Genomic DNA, 22,356 nt, shown 5'->3' with positions numbered 1-22,356 from the left:
ATTAAAAAAAAAAGAAGTTTTTTTAATATTGACTCTGTAGCACATTCTGGACCTTTATGTAAAATGATGCATTTAAGTTAAAGTCTTCCTTCATTTCAAAGTTTATCAATATTCATGTAAGAAAATCTCTCATTATCTGTGTTGTCTAAAAATTACAATCAATCAGATGGGACAATATCCTTTAAGATATTAATATATTTTATGGCACTCCAAAAAGAAAAGTGTATTAAGTATATTTTCCCTGAAGTATTTGGTTTTGGTATTGTTCTTGTCCCTGAAAACATAACTGGGAAAAACTGCTCATTCTTACAAATTGATGTTTCTGTTTCTTTCCCAGAAAATCAGGTTAGCATTCGAGGCTATCTGCTTCCCGCCATTAGCGAGAAGAGGAAGGGCTGGTAATAGAGGAAGAAGAAAACAGAGGAGACAGCATTAGAACTGACTGAAGACCTGGAGGCAAAGCATCTGTGATGTAAGCAACTGCCCAGAGGAAAAATAATTTCAAAAACTGTGTAAAAATAATGGCACAACTTTAGAAATGCCCCTCTATGTGTGTTCATACAGGCTAGTGTATACCCGTACATAAACAAGAGCTGCCTGGGACTTCTCGCATTTCATCACTTGATTTTCTCTTTACTTCCTCTCTAAAGTAAATTTTCTCCAGTATTCATTAAATTGCCTCCAAGCCTATTCAGGATATTGGTGAAATCCCTTTCTATAGGTAAGGTTATTAATATTGTAGAATATAGAAAGGTTTTCTTTTTTTTTCTGAAGATTTATTTACTTTTATTGGAAAGGTAGATTTACAGAGAGGAGGGGAGACAGAAAGATCTTCCATCCACTGTGGCCACAACGGCTGGAGCTGAGCCGATCCAAAGCCCGGAGCCAGGAACCACTTCCAGGTCTCCCATGCAGGTCCAGGGTCCCAAGGCTTTGGGCCAACATCTGCTGCTCCCAGGCCACAAGCAGGGAGCTGTTTGGGAAGTGGAGAAGCCATGACACAAATCGGCACCCATGTGGGATCCTGGTGCGTGCCACTAGGCAATCGTGCCAGGCTCAGAAAGGTTTTCATAGACCTACCTTGACAACAAATATACCCTCAAGATGTAAAGACCTACCGAAGCTATCCTCAAATATTCTGGACATAAGACAGAGTCTCAAGTAAATTCTAAGAATTGGAAATGTATATTCAGAGTGATTTTAACAACCACATATCTATTCACAAGTGCTTTTAAAGGCATCAAACATTTCTTGGCTTTAATACGGCATGTGTTCATCCTGAGACTGCTGTTATAATAAGGTAGAGCAGGGCTTGGTGGCGTGGCCTAGTGGCTTAGGTCCTCGCCTTGATCCCATATGGCCGCTGGTTCTAATCCCGGCGGCTCCACTTCCTCTCTATCTCTCCTCCTCTCAGTATATCTGACTTTGTAATGAAAATAAAATAAATCTTTAAAAAAAAAAAAAAAGGTAGAGCAGTCCTTTCCCAGGAGTAAGACTTCAACCCCTTGTACCTGCTTTGATTAAAAGTGTAGATTTTCACACGACAATGATTATACTTCTGTAATATTTTTTTTGTATCTTCATCCGTGTTAAAGGAGTTCATTAAAACAAGAGGAACATCTGTATTGTAGGTTTTGTTCAAATGCTAGGGAGGAAAATGACAATCGATTACCTAGGTTTATTCTTACTATACTTAAATATATAAAATCAAATCTTACTGTTAATCATAAAACATCTAACACATCACCTATATGTTGCCAAATATATAGATTTGACATAACTAACAGCATTGCACTAACCTATTTTGTTAACAGTTCACCATTTGCTGCTCATTAAAGCCTAACTCTTTGAGATAGAAACCACTCTGTGCATATGACAAATGACTAAAATGAGGACCAGTTTGTTAGATTAGTGACAGGCAAGACACCTGTTCTCCTGCTCTCCAGTCCCATATCCCTACGTAGTCAAACTGTAAAACTGTGTGTCCAGTCTTCTGCCTTCTACTGGATAAATAAGGACCAATTAATTATTTAGTCTCTGGGCAGGATTCTATGGGGATAAAAGTACATCTACAAACTTCTGGCTCCCTGTTTCAGGAACAATATATCGGGGTGAATCATACACAAAGTGAAGTCTTTTCATTCTCTCAGATGAGCCAAGAGGCAACACAAAGTGAGAAGAAAACTGGATCTTAGAAGTCAGACTGTTTTGTGTTCAAAGTGTAACATTGCATTTACTACCAGCTAGGGCACCTTGGCCAAAAAAATTTAACTTCTCTGCACCTTGGTTTCCTCATCTAAAATGAGGTGACATGGGAATGACAACAGTCCTTGCCTTAGAGAACTGTTGAGAGGAGCAAATGGGACAATTCAAATAAAGAGATTAGAATAATTCTTGGCATACAAAACATGCTAAATAAATGCTAGCCACTGCTACTGCTGGTTTCCTACTGTCATGGCCAGCACCATTCCAGTCAACAGGGATGATGAAAAAGATAGCATCATTACCTCAGAAGAGCTAATTAGTAATTTTGTTGTAAGAGAGAAGCCAAAACAAGTTCCCGGCATCCGTGGCACCCAGGGACATCCTCCTCAGCTTCCTAAAGGGGATTAATAAAGCTCATCCCATCTGTGATAAAAGCTGTCATTAAAAGAAATTGGTTGGAGAGCAGAGAGATCAGAGAATCTCAACAGACGAGATTTCATGAACTACAAATGCTATGCAAGAAATAGAAAACTTTTCCAGCACCCTAAGAATTTGCCTTTGGAACACTAAACTTTTTTTTTTTAACACTAATAACAAGACTAAAGATAGCAACCTCTTTGACTAACTGAAATTCACGTTCCTTACATTTTACAACATTAATGATAATCTAAAAGCTATTTTAGTATTGCAATGAAAAAGACTAAATGTTACTCACTTCAATTTGCTGAACAGTCAGATCCAAAAAGGTATTCTCATTCCTCACGCCAATCAGACTTTTAGGGCCTTTACAGCCCATACTGGTTCCCAAGCCACCATTGAGTTTCACCACCACCAACTTGTTCAACACAGAAGATATATTATCAGGCAAGCCTCTAGCTTTTATCTTTTCATAGGGCTGAATCTGAAAGAAAAATAAAATTATAGGAGTGATTCAAACATTTTTGTGAGACAAAAATTAGTCCTTGGGTTGTCACCATACTTCCTTAAAGAGGTTTTTTTTTTGTGTGTGTAAAGTTTTAAACCTACTCCTTTTAATGGCTTCTTTTGGTTCAAAACAACTGCACACACAGGTTCAGTGGTTCATTTACGTCATAATGGACTACAAGAAAAAGTCTCAGGTGGGCATTTGGGGGGTAAACAATTTCTCACCTTGATACAACAAGGGTATAGAATCCTCTCCAACTCAGCTGTTGAAATCAACTACTCAGTAAAAAAGAAATGCCACTGTAAAACAATGACTTCAAACTGCCTATTATTGTGTTAGGAGAATTTCTTTGGCACATTATACTTATTCAAAAGATTTATAGGATGAGGGCAAGTCTCTTAATTTCCAATCATTATATAATAGCCAAAGATTTCCACTTAGCAGTTACTTCTCACTTTCCCAGCAAGAATTTACTATTTACAAAGGGTTCCCAAGGGCACGGAAATCAATTAAACTGAAAACCTTTGCATCAGACATTCATTTTAAGTAAAATTATTAGCTCAGAAACATTCTAAGCTAGCTAATGTTTTCAATACATTTTCTTAAAATTACATATAAATAAACTTTTTTTCTTCATGTGGCAAGACAGGCCTATTTTTCAACTTCAACTTAAATTATGAAGCACCATTTATATGAAAGTTTATAAAATATACATAAATGGTTGGGAAAATAACACTTGGACCTGAACATATAACTCTTCCAACCTCAGTTAGACTAGTTATGATGCTTTACTTAATTTCTCTTTTAAATATTCTGAATCATGCTACAAAGTAGGCATGGATCTTACTACAATAGCAAAAATTCAAACAGGGCACATGACTGGGATTTGTTGTCATTATTTGGATATTTTATTTCAAACACAGAAAAATATTACCCAGATGAAACTTGGAGTGGAAAATTTCATGTATCAATATATTATTCAAGTAATGCTATCACAAGAGTAAAAATGCTATAAAAAGTAAACGTTGTCTAGATAAAACAGAGTGAAAATTTCACTAATACCTTAGCATTCGGAAAAGTATGAAACGTGTCACACGACCAAAAATTACGACACTGATGATTTTAAAAAGTATCAAGTTTACAATAATGCTTTCAAAAATATCATTTCTATTAACTGGGAAACAGAATGACAATAAACATAAAAATTCAGGTCATATTTTGGCTAAAACTTTAAAGAGTTTCAAAGTTTTATCTCTACGAAAGTATCATTCCCTATAAAAATTGACAAATATTTATATAAACCTGAATATCAGGCAGAATAATATAAACTAACCTGTGCCTCTCAGAGAAAGATGTATTTATTTATTTGAAATAAAGAGTTAAGAAGAGAGAGGGACAAACGGAAAGATATCTTTCCTCTACTGATTCATTCGCAAACGGGAAATTCTAAAGCCAAGTTTCCATCCAGGTCTCCCATGTGGGTGCAGGGGTCCATGGATTTGGCCCACTTGTGTTAGGACATAAGTGGACACTCAATGAGCATCCATGAGATACTGGCATTGCAGGTGGTAGCTTAATGCACTGTGCCAAAGCAACAGCTTCTTAATCTTCAGCTTTATTGAATTTTTAAGGGTCTGGCACAATAGCCTAGTGGCTAAAGTTCTCACCTTGAACACAGTGGGATCCCATATGGGCACTGGTTCTAATCTGAGCAGTAACACATCTCATCCAGCTCCCTGTTTTGTGGCCTGGGAAAGCAGTCAAGACAGCCCAAAGCCTTGGGACTCTGCACCCACTTGGGAGACCTGGAAGAGGCTCTGGGCTCCTGTCTTCAGATCAGCTCAGCTCTGGCTGTTGTGGCCGCTTGGGGAGTGAATCAACAGATGGAAGATCTTCCTTTATGTCTCTCTTCCTGTCTGTATATGTGACTAGTCAATAAAAATATGTCTTTTTTAAAAATTGAATTTTTAAAAGAATTGTTTGGCTTATTAACATTCACAGCACTAAACAGCAAGATTTAGGGGGCCTGGTGTAGTTGCCTAGCAGCTGAACTCCTCGCCTTGTATGCGCTGGGATCTCATATGGGTGCTGGTTCTCATCCTGGTGGGCCCGCTTCCCTCACAGCTCCCTGCTTGTGGCCTGGAAAAGCAGTTGAGGATGGCCCAAAGCCTTGGGACCCTGCACCCACATGGGAGACTCGGAAGATGTTCCTGGCTCCGGGCTCCTGGCTTCAGATCAGCACAGCTATGGCTGTTGCGGCCTCTTGGGGTGTGACTCATCAGACGGAAAATCTTTCTCTCTGTCTCTCCTCCTCTCTGTCTATCTTGACTTTATAATAAAAGTAAATAAATCATTTTTTAAAAATAGCAAGTTTTAGAGAACTCAATATATGATTTAGGGCATTGAGTAGTCAAGAAAAAATACTAAAAGAAATTTTTCATCTCTTGTGAAGATAAACGAAAAATCAAATGTCAGCCTTGCTGCCTTAAAATTTTGCCAGAATACAGAACTCCAAACCATGCATGTTTATGACTAATAAACATATGCACATATTGATGCAATATCCCAATCTCAAACTGATTTTAACACTTAGGCTACTGTTCTTCTGCTAAAAGGTATGTTAAATAAAATTCTGGCTTTAATTCTTATCTCCCCAAGGTTGGCATCCTAAGAAGCTGAGTGTGAAGCTGAAATGCAATCCTGAATACTTTTCAGATATCAAGTGTGAAATAAAAACTCACATTTAGCAGTAAAATTACAAAGCTTTGTTCATAAAGGCTCTTGGGCATAGGCCCTAACAACTCACAGCAGAAAGACTTATCTATCACTTGGGTTACTGCCTGGACATCCTGAATTAAGTGGGCAGTGAGTCCCTACCTCAAAGAAATGTTAAGGAACCCACTGTTCTCTCTGTGCTGTTTTCAGTACTACCTACTTATCGTGTAATATCTGACCCTTCAAGTAGCTAATACAGGACTGTCTGAGGAATCTGTTAACAAGAGAAGGACGCTGAGAACCGTGACAGGAAAAGGAAGAAAAGAGGAACAAGGCACCAAAAAGGAAGGCGTGTCCAGAGAAGTAAGGGTAAGGTTGCTGTTCAAAGTCTTCAGTGAAGAGCTTTCATATTTCATGATTTAGAACCAGCCCAACCCCTATGCACACAGACACATAAACATGTGCAAAGAAAGCTCAGTCAGCAGTAGTTGAATCAAGCTAGTGTTTGATTCCAGAAAGCCGCACCATTTTTGTCTGAACCTTATTACAGTTTAAATTAGGGGGTAAGTGTGGCTTTCCATTTCATAAATCATTCTGTGTGTCTACAGAAATCTCTCTTGGTGATGCTGTCCCCGCCCTCCAGCAGGGACCTCACCAAGCAGTCACACAGCTTGGTTTGACAAGTCAAGGGGATCTGTTTTAGAAGTTGCTTAGCAACTACTGGAACTACACTGGACATACCAAAGCAGACATTTTTAGGTCTGCCCTTCACTTTCCTTTTCAGGTCTTCCAGGAGAATGCACAAAGACATTTACTCAGGCAGAGATGGATGGTGTTTGGAGACAACAGGGAGTGCCACGCACTGCTGTGTGTAGCCTCAACGATGCTCTGAGTCACTCCAGTCACTAACTAAGCATGGTCCTTGTGTTTTCAACCTTCATCATATTGTTTCCCTCTCCCCCTTTTCTCTTTTTTGACAGACCCAAATAGAAATCAGTATTCTACAACCCCTATTGTAACTCAAGAAACAGTAGGACAACTTCCATAGGTGAGGTGGGGCAAAACCCTATGTGGCGCCTAGCAAAATATCTAAGGGAGGCCTGACCAGTCGTGTTCTCTTTTCACCAGTAGAAAAGAATTGGTCAAATATCGAATTTCCTCTGGTGATAAGGAAAAGAAAGTGGTTGTCAATCTACTAAACACTGTGATTTAAACAACATCCTACCATCTCAGATGTTAATCTCGTTTCTCTTCATTAACAGGAGATTTTAAAACACACTTTTTAAGAACTGTCTACCATGCCCTCTGCATCTTGCCAAGTTTGTTCACAACTTGGTTTCTAGCTAGAAGAAAAGCTATATTCATCACACAGTCATGGACACACTGTTCCCATTAGCAATAGTGTAACCCAGTTCTTGGTAGCATATTTGTATTATTCCTGGAGACAGTGCCAAATACTCAAAGCAAGCTAACAGTACCTGCCCTGTTATGGTTCACAAGGACATGATTATTAAAATCTGAAAGAATTTATTCTCCAACCAAAGCTAGCTTGCTTTAAAGAGAATGAGCTGTGTAAACAGTTACACAAATTAGGTATGACGCTCCATATGTATATAGTGTTCCAAGAACACTGGCTTATTCACCAAATCCTGTGTACAATGCTTGTGCGCCAAGTTCTATGCTGTATAGTTTTCTTTACGTTTCACATTTTTAAAAGTAATGACCATTTGAAAGGTCCTACAAATTAATAACAGAAAAAACATACATAGGCCGGAGATGCTTAACATGATCATATGGTCTAACAAGAAAATCATTAACATTCGTTCTGCCATCAAGATGAGCACCTATAACACAGAGATCCAAGACCCCTCCCTGCATCTCCACCCTGGCTTTTTTTTTTTTTTTTTTTTTTGAGATTTACTTAATTTTACTTGAAAGGCAAATTTCCAGAGAGTTAAAATAGAGAAAGATATTTCCTGTGCTGGCTCACTCCACAAATGGCCATAATGGACAGAGCTGAGCTGAGCTGAGCTGACCCAAAGTTAGAAGCCAGGAGCCCCCATGGAGTTTCCTACCCAGGTACAAAGTCCCAAGGCTTTGGGCCATGCTCCACGGCTTTCGGCTTTCTCAGGCCACAAGCAAGGAGCTGGATAGGAAGCAGAGGTACCAGGACATGAACCAGTGCTCATATGGGATACCTATACTTGCAGGTGGAGGATTAGCCTGTCAAACCACTGCACTGGCCCCTCCATCCTTGCTTCTAACTCTTCCTGCTTGTTCTAGGAAGAGCTGTCCTCCATCCCAAAGCAATTTCTCTGCCAGTGCCATCTCAAGGATCCCATTTCATTAATCAGTCTTTCTTCTTTAGCCTATGCCTCTTCATTCTCTTCCATTAGCATGAACACATTCTAGTATTCATGCTTTTTATTAAGAAAAAAATAACATGCACAAGTTGTGTTTCTTATTTTCTTAAACACAAGACTTTTTTTTTTAAGTTGCCATATAGGGCCCGGCACAATAGTTCAATAACTAAATCCTCACCTTACAAATGCCAGGATCCTATAGGGTGCTGGTTTGTGTTCTGGCTGCTCCACTTCCCATCCAGCTCCCTGCTTACGGTCTGGGAAAGCAGTAGAGGACGGCCTAAAGCCTTGGGACCCTGCACCCACATTGCTGATGCAGAGGGAGCTCCTGGCTCCTGGATTCTAATTGGTTCAGCTCCAGCCATTGTGGCCATTTGGGGAGTGAACCAGCAGATGGAAGATCTTTCTCTTTGTCTCTCCTTCTTTCTGTAAAAGTTGCTATACTCACTTTTACTTCCTGAGTTCGCATGCACTATCTCACCACTAGAATATATTCTCCTGCATCATGCAAGGCAAGTAACAATCACTTAATTGGTAAATTCTATTAAAAACATCAATACATCTCTTACTTGCATTCCCAGGCACACAGGACACAATGTGAGACAGAGTTCCCTAAATCTCGTGTGCTCTTTGTCTCATTGTGCTTTTTGACTTACCAGATGACCTTTCCTCTACTATCACAGTCCTTACCAAACACCAGAGCAAAGGAACCACCTGAACTGTGATTCTCAAAAAAAAAAAAAAAAAAAAAAAAAAAAACATGAGCCAAAATAAGTGATTTGCTACAGTGACAAAAAATGACTTTCACAGTTGCAAGTTCTGAAGCCTCCACCTCAAAATCAAGTGTTAGCAATTTGCTCCATCAATCAATTTTCTAACATCAGAATTCTTTAAGACTGAGATCTGAATAGTTCATGCATTTCTTCTTCTGTCTACTAAGGTCATTTTTGCAGAATTCTGCCCAACTTATGCTGTCCTGTACTGCCTTTGATGCAAGGCTCACGTGCAGATGAGTTTCAGTGAGCTGTGGGGCTCACTCTGGTCCTACGCAGCAGGACTAGACAGGACGGCTGGTATCCCAGAACCTGCGCAGCTGCACAGAAAAAACCTACACTGCCAGCACAAGTCTGCCTTGACTTAGAAACGTTGGGATTTTATAAACGCTTCAGAAAAGGCTTACAAACAATAATTCAGCATGCCATAATGGGTAAAAACCAATAGAGTCAGCTGTACTGAAAAATGTCTGAAATTTCAAGAACATGCTTAAGGGAAATGATGTAGCTACTGTTTTCTCCATGTCTTGATTCAATACACTCCATCAATTTCACAGTGAAGAGGCATGTCAAGTCAGGTTTAAGACAATCTTCTTTTTTTTTTTAGTTTTTTCTTTTAGTTTTGAATTTTATGGTACAATTCCATAGAAAAATCCAAAATTTGATAAAAATTTCTGTCTTCTCAAACAGTGCTTCTCTTACAATGGCTCCATACTGCTTGGGACTCCTCAGGGGTAGCCAGAGAACGGGATCTCCCTTGAGCAAAATATGCTAACTTCATCTTCCACTGGTAAGAGTATTGCCATATAATAACCCCCTAGGCTTTATGTCTTCTCCTATCTGTCCAGGAAAGTAATACCAAGAAAATGTGATAGTTAATAGAAATCAGGCAATTTTCAAAACAAACAAAAAAAAACTTAAGATTAAAAATATCTTTATGGGCCCAGTGCCGTGGCCTAGCAGCTAAAGTCCTCGCCTTGAACGCGCCAGGATCCCATATGGGCGCCGGTTCTAATCCTTGCTGCCCCACTTTCCATCCAGCTCCCTGCCTGTGGCCTGGGAAAGCAGTCGAGGACAGCCCAATGCATTGGGACCCTGCACCTGTGTGGGAGACCCAGAAGAAGTTCCTGGCTCCTGGCTTTGGAACGGCGCAGCACTAGCCGTTGTGGCTCACTTGGGGAGTGAATCACTGGACGGAAGATCTTCCTCTCTGTCTCCCCTCCTCTCTGTATATCTGACTTTGTAATGAAAATAAATCTTTTAAAAATATATCTTTGTACCAAAAGTAGTCAAATTCATTGAGAAAACAGAAAGGAGGTTGTCAAGGAATTGAAGAGAGAGTGTAGAGGGAGTATATGAGCACAGAGTTTTAATTTGCAAAATGAAAAGGACATACTCTTTTAAGATTTACCCATTTTTTTTGTTTTTTGGAAAGACAGATTTAGAGAAAAGAAGAGACAGAGAGAAAAACGTTCCATCTACTGATTCACTCCCCGAATGGCTGCAATAGCTGGAGCTGAGCCAATCTGATGCCAGGAGCTTCCTCCAGGTGTCTCATGTGGGTGCAGGTTCCCAAGGCTTTGGGCCATTATCCACTGCTTTCTCAGGCCAAAAACATGGGGCTGAATGGGAAGTGGAACAACTGGGACACCAATCAGCGCCTATATAGGATCCTGGCACTTGCAAGGGGAGGTTAGCCAATTGAGCCATCATGTTAGGCCCAAGCCAAAGTCTCTTACATTTACTCCATTTTTGAAGTATGCCATCACATACATGGGAAAGGCTAGGGAGTACTGTACAAAATTGCATGGCCCTTAGTTAAGAGCAGGAACTTTCTTTCTTGTGCAGTAATTAAGATAGTTGGTATTTGATAGATCAGAAGGGACAACCAGGAGGTGTTCGTCTCGGTGGTGAAGGCACCACAGATAGGATGCTCACTTCCCACATCAGAGTACCTGAGTTCAGCTCAATGCTGTGGCTCTTGATTCTAGCTTCCTGCTGATATAGATCCTGTGAGGCAAGAGTTCAGAGGTGGGGCTCCTGCCACCCACACAAGAGACCTAGATTCATTCAATCCTTGGCTTTGTGGGGAAGGAACCAAAAGACAGAACCAGCTTATTCTTGATCTCTGTGTCTCCTCACATAAAATGGTTAATTTAAGAATGATATACTACTATTGTTAATGATGTGTGGTTATTTTAAAACTTACTATATGTAAGTAAACTTGACATCTTTTTTTAAAAGAAATAAATTAAAAATGTAAAAATAAAATTAATGAAGATTTCCATAGTATCATGTAGTAGTTAGAAAAAAGAAATGAAAAAACAAAAAGGTTTCAGTCAGGGAGATGTAACTATTCAAAGTACGAATGGGCCAGGAGAGCAGCAATAGAAAATTTGCCTTTAAAATGATCTTATTTATGTATCACGTGTACTTCAACCAGAATGAAGCTTCATGAGTGTCAGGTCATCATCTATTCTGCTCACTCATATTTCAGTGCCTAGCTAAATGCCTACCACAAAGTGTTCAAGAAACATTTGTTACATATATTGCCAGAAAAACCTCAAAGAGAAATGAGGCTATTTTAGGCTCTGAAGGGAAGGAGTGAAGTCAATTCAATAGTTCTGATGGAGAAGTGAAAGGCCGGCCATATTACAAAGATTTTCAAGTTCCCTTTTTTTTTTTTTAAGATTGATTTACTTTTATTGGAAAGACAGATATATATAGAGAGGAAGCTCTTCCGTCCATTCAATCACTCCCGAAGTGACCGCAACAGCTGGAGCTGAGCAGATCAGAAGCCAGAAGCCAGGAACCAGGAGCTTCTTCCGGGTCTCCCACACAGGTTCAGGGTCCCAATGCATTGGGCCGTCCTCGACTGCTTTCCCAGGTGACAAGCAGGGAGCTGGATGGGAAGTGGAGCTGCCAGGATTAGAACCAGCGCCCATATGAGAACCCTGGCACATTCAAGGCGAGGACTCTAGCCATTAGGCCACTGCGCTGGGCCTAAGACTAAAATTTTTTTTACCAGGCATCTGAGTTTGAATATCTTTGCTGGAATTACAGGTCATTCATAGTTTGCTTAAAATTATATAGAAAAAAGCCCAACGTGATAGCCTTGTGACTAACTCCTCACCTTGTAACCACTGGGATCCTACATAGGTGCCAATTCATATACCAGCTGCTCCACTTCCCATCCAGCTCCCTGCTTGTGGCCTGGGAAAATAGCAAAGGATGACCCAAAGCCTTGGGAACCTGCACCCATGTGGGAAACCTGGAACAGGCTCCTAGCTCCTGGTTTTGGATTGGCTTAGCTCCACTGTTGTGGCCACTTGGGTAATGAACCAGCTGGTGGAAGACCCTTCTGTTTCTCCTTCTCTCCATAAATCTGCTTCTGTGCAACTACCCAGATAAGGGACGGATTTCTTGGCCAGTGAACAGATGCTCCATGGCAGGCAAAGAATCTCAGCACCTGACACTCTCAAAGCCTTTATTCTAACTGTAGAACAGACACAGCTAACATATGTGCTCCACCATCAGATATATAGCTATATACATCAAGCCTAGGAAGTTTAGACTTCTACTATTCTCAAAGTTTTCTTTTTGATTATCCCTTCATTCTCAGAAATGTGTTGCTTCAAGGTCACCCTATGGTCTAATTTAATGCCAGAAAATTTTTCTTGAGACTTCAAGCCAGCTGATACTTCCATAATACACTATGGCATGCTTGGCATGTTGTTCTGTACTTAGCTGCGACCAGAGCATCTTCCTAATCTCTCAAGTGGGTGTGTACAAGGTCCAAAGGCCTTGGGCTGTCCTCTACTGCTTTCCTAGGACACAAGCAGGGAATTAGATGGAAAGTGGAACAGCCAGGACACAAATTTGTGTCCATATGGGACCCTGGCGCTTGATTTAGCTGTTGAGCTATTGTGTTGGGCCCAGCTTTTTTTTTTTCTTCTTTGGGAATGTCAAGTATATTCAAATATAAGTTACACGAAGTAAAATTTTGCCTTTTTAGTTTACATTTTAATGAATTTTAGTTAATGCATAGAACTATGCAACTACCATGACAATTTGCAAAACTTTTCATCACTCCCAAACAGTTCCTTTGTACACCCTTAAAATGTGCTTCTTTGCAGTCTTTGATCCCTACTTTACTCTTCCCTTTAACATACAAGCTAATATGTGTCTTTCTAAAACAGTACTTTTTTCATTACTCAGACTTATTCCAAGGAAGACGTCAGCATGGACTCCACCCAGTTTCTGTTATCTGACCTTTCCCTTTCCTTTTTGTCCACGTCCCTATACTTGCTCTCTAATCTTCCATAAAACTTCTTTTAACAGCCTCTGGCTTTTTCTCCCTTCCCCACCTTTTTTTACTCTGGGATTGCTTCCACTGTGTGAATTATACATAAACTAACAATGTACATTTACTGCCTTAATCACTTACTGTTCAGTACCTTGGAGTTTAAAGCAAGTACGCAACATAAACAGGATGTCAGAAGCTTCAGTTTCACCTATCTAACCCACAAATGGGCCAAAAAGAGAGTTGGATTAAAGGGGAAATCTAAGTTGATTTTAGCAAAAAAACAATTCTAGTTTCCGAAGCAGATAGCGAGATGAACTAGTTGATGTTTGGACCTACCATTTCTTCATTTGCATTCTTTTGTAATTCCCTTGATGATTTACCTTTGTCCTTCGTATTCTACTCTGAAGTGGATGTTTTTGAATGTTATCATCCTAGCTGATAAGAATATGGGCCAAATGCCTTAGTAGGTTGGCTAATTTTATTACTTTAGCTGACATCAATAAAGTATCAAGTATCTGAAATTTTTTGTTACCATCCACATATTATTACCTTTTTCTTTTACAATTAAAAATATCTTAGGTCCTTAAACTTCTTAGAGTTTCTACAAAAAAATTCTAGGATCAATAAAAGGTTTAGGGATCAGCTGAAACCTTTTCTTCATATTTATCTTCTGCTGTTTGTCATACATATCCACACCAGTTTATGTCTTGTTTTTGTTCTTAGGGTTTTCTGCTAGTTCTGTTTATTGTCATCTGTTCTCTAGCTAGGTAGGTTTAGAGTTCACAGTTTGGAATATTGCAGCTTTATATCTCATCTTGTACACTGATACAACTTTTAATGGAAGGGTGGTAGATATGGGAGTTTGAGAGGAAAAAGCATTAGGAGCAAGAAACAAAATGTGATGGCTGACATACTGGCATAGCAGGTAAGATTACTACTTGCGAAGCCACTGGTTCTAGTCCTAGCTTCTCTGCTTCTGATCCCACTCCCTGCTATTGCACCTGGGAAAGCAGCGGGGGATGGCCCAAGTGCTTGGGCTCCTGAACCCACATGGGAGACTTAGAAGAAGTTCCTGGTGATTTTGGATTGGCCCAGCTCTAGCTATTGTGGCCATCTGGGGAATGAATCAGGGATGGAGTTCTCTCACTCTCTGTCTTTCCTTTTCTTTCTTTGTAGCTCTGCCTTTTAAATAGATAATGTATGTCAGAAAGAAAATGTCCTAAGTTGATTAACATGAGCATGAATATGTGAGAGGGAAATTACAATATGTGTTTTTAAAATAAACTGTTAAGAGTAGTTTGACTTGTAGGAATGTTGCAAAAAAAAAAAAAAAAAGCATTGTTCCTTATTGAAAGCATTACAAAGCTATCCCAGATAACTTTTTGTTATCTATATCCCATTTTAAAACTTGCTGTTGAGCCAAAACCAACATGAGATACTTAAGTATTCATGGAATATTCGTTCTGAATTTAAAACTGAAAATACATGAAAGGCACATGAAGTGTCAGAAGGAAACCTGTATCTTCAAGTAGGCTAAATATGGGAAAAGGTGACAGTAGGCCATTAAACAGAGTTCTGTTTCTAGATGGGCTTAAGAAAGGTCTCTTCACCGTGCAGTGCCCGTATCAGAGCTGGGCCTCCTCACTGGCTTAGATGGAGCAGTGGACAGCATACCCGGGTGCACATGGAGGATATGGCAGTACACTGGAGCCTGCAGAGGACATCTGGTACCGTTAGACGGAGGACAGCACAAATTGATCAACTACCTAAAGTAAAACGCTAAGAAAGAAGATGACTCTTTGCTATTCAGTCACATCCTCAGGATCATCTTGTTAAATGTCTTTATATCCTTTATATGAAATACTTAACACATTTAGAATCTCATTTTATCATACAAACCAAGCAAGTCTCTCATGGTTTTCCCATTAGCTGCTCACAGCTATGAAATCTTCATATGCTCATATCGGATCATCCCGTGCCATATCAAATCAGATCTCTGGCCAAATTGCCTCTTGTAAGTCTTTCAGAAAAACGTAAATACTTTTCACGCAAAATATACTATGGTTCATCTTTCAGAAAAAAATTGCTGTGTATTGTAGTCTGTACACATATAACTTTTTCAAAAGGCCTTTCACTCTACATACACACTTTGGTGTTTTTGTGCTAATGAGCTAAAAAAAAAAAAAAAGAAGGAAAATTTAGGTATTTTTTGAAACAAAACAAAAATCTATTTAAAATCTCACACTGATGTATGGTATTTTCTTCATGCCAATTCTCCATCCTGTTCTATTCTTTCTTTCCTTTCTATGCCTCTTAAGTTTATTGAAACAAAAAGTCTGGGGCAATTATTTAATAGAGTGGATAGGTTGGTGCCTGGGGTGTCCATGCTTCATATCTGAATGATAGTTTTCAAAGTCGTGGCTACTCCACTAGAAGATACTAACGCATCCTCTAGGAAGTGGCAGTTGGGGTCTCAAGTACTTGGGACCCTGGATTCAGCTCCTGGCTGCAGCACTGTTTATCCCTGGCTGTTGCAGGCATTTGGAGAATGAGCCAATAAATGGAAGATCTTTCTCTCTCTTTTTCAAATAAAACAAAGAATTTTTAAGTTAATATGAAATATCTTTTAGAGAATATTTTTCACAGAAACGAAAATGCATCATCACCAGAGGTCAGAAAAAGTCAGGTGATAATATCTTTTTTTAAGGTAGGACTCAGAAAAACCTGTCAGCTCAGTGTCTTTTTAGTAAACTAACTTTTCCTGTTTCTGGTCTATTCCTCTTCATCCCCAAAATGTAAACTTGGCCAGGGCCAAGACATTCTCATAGACTCTGTAGCAACAATAAAATGGTCATCTGAAGCTGCATGTGCTGGTTGATCCTTCCTTGCTATATACTAGGAAAATATGACATTAATCCAAAAGTATGTCCTTGGGCCCAGCACGATGGCTCAGTTAGCTAATCCTCTTGCTGCAAGTGCCAAGATCCCATATGGGTGCCAGTTTGTGACCAAGCTGCTCTACTTCCCATCCAGCTCCCTGTTTATGGCTTTGGAAAGCAATGGAGGATGGTCCAAGGCCTTGGGAACCTGTACCCACAAGGGAGGCCCAGAAAAAGCTCCTGGTTCCTGGCTTTGGAGTATGTACTTTAAAATATTTTAACATAAAAATGAAACTTTGAATTGTCACAAGCTTTTGAGGTAAGTTTTTGGGGGACAAAAGAAGAAAACTACAGCAGGCTTTCATTTTTAAAAAGTGCAGTAAAATGGATCTGACTATATTTTTCCATGAAGAACCAGATTATGACACAAATTTTCATGCCATAGTATTCATCATTATTCAGTTCTACCATTGCAGCATGACAATAGCTAAAGAAAATATGTAAATGATTAAGTGTGGCTAGTTCCAATAAATCTTTATTTTACAAACTAGATGAATGACTCTGGTTATTTGTCACCTTGTGTACAAAAACTGGTTCTCTATTACAACAGTACTTAAGTACATATCTTTGATGTGAGGTTGACATTAAAATGTGACTCTAAATGACTATTCTGCCACAAGAATGTATTTTTATTAGAAAGATATACTACTGTAGCTAGCACAGTAGTGTACCAAGCTAATCCTTCAACTGTAAGCACTAGAATACCACATGGGTGCCAGTTCCAATCCTGGCTGCTCCACTTATTTTTCAGCTCTCCACTCATGGCCTGGCAAAGCAGGGGAGGATGGCTCAAGGCCTTGGGCCCTGCACCCGCATGGGAGATCGAAAGCTCGTGGTTCTCAGCTTTGAATTAGCTCAGCTCTGGTCATTGTGGCCATTTGTGCAGTGAACCAGCAGATGGAAGACTTCTCTGTTTCACCTTCTCTCTCAGTAAATCTGCGTCTTTTTTCTTTTTTTAAGAAAAAAGGATTTTAAAAAGGTTCATGTTTGCTAAATACAAATATTATTTTGTAAGAAAATTGATCTTTATATAATCTCTAAGATCTCAGAAGAAAAACCTGGGAGAAGGGGGACTCTAGGGATCACACAGTGACCCAAGATTTATATTCTCAAAGCTACTTGCAAAATTGATACTGCAGAGACTAGATATAAGAACAGATTGCTGCTTTCATCAACATCAGGACACTGTTGAAGTTTCAACTATTTTTGCCTCTACATTTCAAAACTTTAAAAATTGTGGATGTATGGAATCTCAAGCACATTTCTTATACATGCCCAAAACTTTTAATGCAGACACAAATTTTTATTATTTGCCTATTTTAACCTATAAGGGAAAAAGAGATGCTTAAAACTAGGTTTCAAAAGACATTTTAAATGAAGATTCAGATTTTATAAACAGGAAAAAAACTTCATAAAATCATATTATACCCAAAACTTCTATTTCTGTTGTTTTTTTCTACATCAATCTGTATTCTGATCAGTAACCGTGGCTCATTATACGAGTATGACCTCCTGAAAGGATTTAGCAGACCCCTGTTAGAGAGCAGTCAGAGTAAGCATTAAAATGTAAAAATTCCAAGGTGATTTTCATCAATCGACTCCTTTCTCCCCCACTTTAAGTATTAGACAAGTGGGGTTACTTCAATTAGTTATAATTCCTAGGAAAAATCATAAAAATCATAAATACTTAATTTGGGGAATAACAGTATCTAAAGTTACTATAATTTTATGCTTGCTCCCAACATTTTAAACATTTGGCTGAATTTATACCTACTTTTTTTAAAACCAACACACTTTCCCAGGAGATTTCTCTTATTGTTGTTTCTTGGGGAAAAATAAGATTAATTATATTACTCACAAGCAGAAAAATATATCACAATTCATTGACTAGGCCAAGAAAAGTGAACCAAAAATGTAGATCTTAAAAAAAAAGTGTGCATATTGGAACTATCAGACATTATAGACAAGAACAATTTTAGCTTAAAAATAAAAAATAAGAGACTCCTTAAGGTGAATAATGAGGGAAGATTTATTTTTGTTTTATAATGTGTGAGTAATTTTTAAATTTCTGAAGTTTAAAAACTAAGTCAGTGTTTCACATATATGAATAAAAGTGCACCTAACAGGGGAACTATATGTAAGATTTTCACATTAGGAAAAAAAATGTGAGAGGTACTCCATTAGTTTAAGCTGCCACAAATGGTATATAACGAATCAGCACAATTATGTTCTAGTAACACATTTACAAACACAGATAATGCAGTAGTATGTTGTAAAATGAATAATAAGTATATAGACATGAGAGATAAATAATCTACATATAGTTTTTCCACTCTATCATATCTTTTCTCCCTACAGTGAAAAGTGCCTCAAGTAGCAAAGGTTAAGTGTATTGACAGGGAGGGAAAGAAAGGTCAACACATTCACAAGTCCTGTTCTTTCGACAATCACTTCATTCACATCATCCATTCAACAAACATTCACTCAGGACACAGGATACCCTGAATTCACGATCTAGTAATAAAAAGAGTCCACTGACAAACACCTACTAATAATCAGCACACTTAAGTGCCTCATGACAGTAGAAATAACCTGAGGTCTATAAAATCCATCATAGTTTAACATATTTTTACATGTCATCCTACTGAAACCTTGTAACAACCCTGGGAAGTACATAAAGAGCTTTTATTTCCAATAAAATTCATAACAGGAAGAACTAAGATTCGAGCCTCTGATACTTCTAAAATATTCTTTCTCAGTGCAGCTTTCTAGAGGACAATGACAGAGATACAGGCATTCAAATTTGCCTCAAAGAATGAACTTTAATATGTGAGGAAACTTTGCCATTCTATTAAAAACACACCCAGAACTGCAGAGCAGGGAAATACAATGGGAGTGGAGAGAATGCTGGGTTGACAAGAGAAGGCAGACAAGAGAAATAATGTCATAAAGATAAGAGGAAATCATGAGGTGAGCTTTAAGATTTAACCAAATGTCTACCCAGAACTCTAGTGCAATAAGACAAAGGTTTTGGAAAAAATCAACATGAAGATTTTTTGAACATTTTAGTATAAAACACAAATTTCAAAACAATTACCTCACTTACACAATGTTAACTTGTGAGGTCCTCTAAAAGGAAGCAAAGTGGTTAAAGACCATTTCCATACTTTTCGTGTGAGAGGTCAGTGAATGCAAAGCAATTCCTGTATTTTAATCGTTCTTAGTACTCCACACTCCCATACCTAAAGTTAAACTGATATCAGAAATTACCTTAAATTTTCTTATATTTTATCTAAAACTTACTGAATCTTCTGGAGGTCTCTGGATTTTTCCCCAATCCACAGAAGGTCCCTTTTCTTGCAAAAATCTATGAAATAGCTTCCGAAATCCATCAAGATCCTTTTTAGTGTGCTATGAAAACAAACATTATTGTTACAACCAGCATAAAGCTTAGTGTTTCACAAAAACAGGTACAAATTATACATTTAAATTTAAATAACTTTAAAATAAATTCTTACACTCTTAGAGAATGGGGTATAAAGGAAGTAATTCTCCCACACTTCCTTCTACTGTCATGTAATCTGACACTATTTGATTATGAGAATTTCAACTGGTTCTCTATACTCGTGTGTAGAGAACGTGTGCGCACGTGTATCTTCACATATATTTACTCAGTATCTTTCTCTAATGGCTAATCTCAAAACATTAAGCATATACTGAAATGAGAACATGAAAGAGGATAATCTACTGATTTGTAACTAAAAACGTAAACAACTCCCAATTTTGAGAGACTTCCATTAGACTTCTATTCTAGTTGTCCAAATATCATGGTTCTATTAGAATTGGCTTTTTGGAAAAGGCATGGAGAATATTCAATTGGTGCACTAACTTTCACAATTCCAAATGAATGTTGGTAACTATGTCTCCATCCAATGATATCAAAACAGAGTAAATGAAGTTCAATTTTTATTCTGATTCTTTTGGTGACTTTGGAAACTTTCTACACTATTTATTAAAAGATATAATGATTTTACAATGGACAAAAGTTCAACAAAAGTAAGCAATGTTTATTTCTTTTTGTTGTTTTGTTTTGGATGCTTTCATCCATCTTCTGCTTATTTTAGGATGCACCATCATCATCACCACTACCATCAGCAGCAGCAGCAGCTAACCATGTGGAAGAATAAAGCAAAAAACATCATGGAGTCCTACCTCAAGCTCTTGTGATGGTGCAGTGGCAAGTATTTTTTCTAGTTCCTTCTTCACTGATAACTCTAGCTCTTGTCGAATGACTTCTTGGAATTGAGAAGCGCCATCCTGAGACATCGCTTTGCTAAGATCTTAAGATGAAAACACAAAAACACCAACTGAAAATTTAGTTATTCAAATAGTAGGTAAGCTACAACTGATACAACTGACCTGTTTCTAGTGTTCTGGAAAAGTGAAAAGGGCTCAGGCACATGGCCCCAAATCTTCTGGCCATGATCAGTTAGCTGGAACTACACAATTATGTGAGCTCAACTCCAGCTGCAATATCTATATGCCTTATCAGTGTTTCTGGGACAGACATTAAATACTTTAGGAAGGGCAACTGAAAGTAAAAGGATTAAGTCTCATTTGAACATCTTGTGCCATTTCTACTAGTGTTTCCCTACTAACCAGCAGAACTGGGGAAAAAAAATTAAAACAACTGGAAGGATGTTAAAAGAACATGTCTTACATACAAAGCCCTTAAGGAAGTCCTCATAAGAGAACTTAAGAAGTCTGGCAGTTTCACAGAAACAAACAACGCCACACCCCCCCCACACACACAAAAAACCAAAAAACGAACACCACCTCCCTCATCATCTTCAGACAATACAAAAATTTAAGAAATCTTTTCCAATTTTTTAAAGAGGATTTATGTATATTTATTGGAATGGCAAATTTTGACACAGAGAAGGAGCAATAGAGAGACATCTTCCATCTGCTGGTTCACTCCAAAATGGCCAAAGTGGCCAGAACTGAGCTATTCTGAAGCTGGGAACCAGGAGTTTCTTCTTCTTGGTTTCCCAAAAGGGTGTATGTAGGTGGCCAAGGACTTGGGCCACCCTCCACTGCTTTTTCAGGACACAAGCAGGGAGTGGAACAGACAGTATACAAATTGGCTTCCATAGAGGATACTGGCACTTGCAAGTGAAGAATTAGCAACCACACTGGCCCCAATTCCTTCCATTTTAGAACAGGTACCAATGTAATTTCATATTCCCCACTAATAACGCCTCCTGATATACTGTCAATGCCAAAGTATCTCTGGCCCTATAGCAATTTCACTTTGAAAGGAAAGGACAGAGGAATGCCTGCCCCATCTAATTCTCATTTTAGCCAAGACTATAACTGCTAAGCTACCAGGGTTTTCTTTTTAGCATTACTGCATGCTTTTCTGTCAGCTAGGACTAACTAAAGGTGACAGAAATGTCTAACAGATGAATATAAACAGAAACAGAAAAATACCTTGATGGAAAAACACAAGTTGTGGGACACAATTTACTCTCCCAAGAATAATCACCAAAGAATCAGACAGTTATTCATCCCTCCCGCTTTACCTTCAGTACCTAATCTAATTTTAAAACTTACATTAAAATACTTCACTTAGCAACTAATGATTTCCTCAATGCTGGTTAATGTAGCTGAATCATGTTTCAACAAGGCAAAGATTTCTATTCCCTAATACATTATAATTGTCTAAGTAATAGAAGAAAACTTAAAGGACTGGCACAATAGCCTAGTGGCAAATTCCTTGCCTTGCATGCCTGGCATCCCATATGGGAGCCAGTTCATAACCCGGCTGCTCCACTTCCCATCCAGCTCTGTTTGTGGCCTAGGAAAGCAGTAGAGGATAGCCCAAAGCCTTGTGAACCTACACCTGTGTGGGAGACCCAGAAGAAGTTACTGGCTCCTGACTTCAGATCAGCTCAGCTCTAGCCAGTGCAGCCGCTTGGGGAGTGAACCAGCAGATGGGAGATCTTTCTGCCTGTTTTTCCTTCTCTGTTTATCTGCCTTTCCAATAAAAATAAGTAGGTTTTTTTTAAAAAAGAAGAAAATTTATTTAGGTGAAATTAGAGCCAACATAATCAATATTTTTAAAATA

General features: G+C 38.6%; 1 protein-coding gene and 1 long non-coding RNA gene across 3 annotated transcripts in view; one reads left to right on the top strand and one right to left on the bottom strand.

The window, feature by feature from the left end:
- Window positions 1–22,356, bottom strand: part of UGP2 (UDP-glucose pyrophosphorylase 2) — a 38,693-nt gene that overhangs the window by 7,576 nt on the left and 8,761 nt on the right. For both annotated transcript variants that reach the window (XM_058667879.1, XM_004580103.4), the window contains exons 2-5: window positions 20,439–20,566; window positions 19,530–19,637; window positions 2,921–3,106; window positions 1,512–1,645 (exon numbers count right to left, since the gene is read on the bottom strand). In XM_058667879.1, coding sequence (XP_058523862.1) covers window positions 1,512–1,645; window positions 2,921–3,106; window positions 19,530–19,637; window positions 20,439–20,552 — 542 coding nt within the window. In that variant the 5' untranslated portion in view covers window positions 20,553–20,566. The remainder of the gene's footprint in view (window positions 1–1,511; window positions 1,646–2,920; window positions 3,107–19,529; window positions 19,638–20,438; window positions 20,567–22,356) is intronic.
- Window positions 24–20,445, top strand: LOC131480998 (uncharacterized). The gene is made up of 3 exons (XR_009245965.1): window positions 24–472; window positions 6,093–6,214; window positions 20,351–20,445. It is a non-coding gene; the product is annotated as an uncharacterized LOC131480998 (long non-coding RNA).

The sequence above is a fragment of the Ochotona princeps genome, chromosome 8 (assembly GCF_030435755.1).
Source record: "Ochotona princeps isolate mOchPri1 chromosome 8, mOchPri1.hap1, whole genome shotgun sequence".
NCBI classification, from domain to species: domain Eukaryota; kingdom Metazoa; phylum Chordata; class Mammalia; order Lagomorpha; family Ochotonidae; genus Ochotona; species Ochotona princeps.
This window is presented reverse-complemented; position numbering and strand designations above follow the sequence as displayed.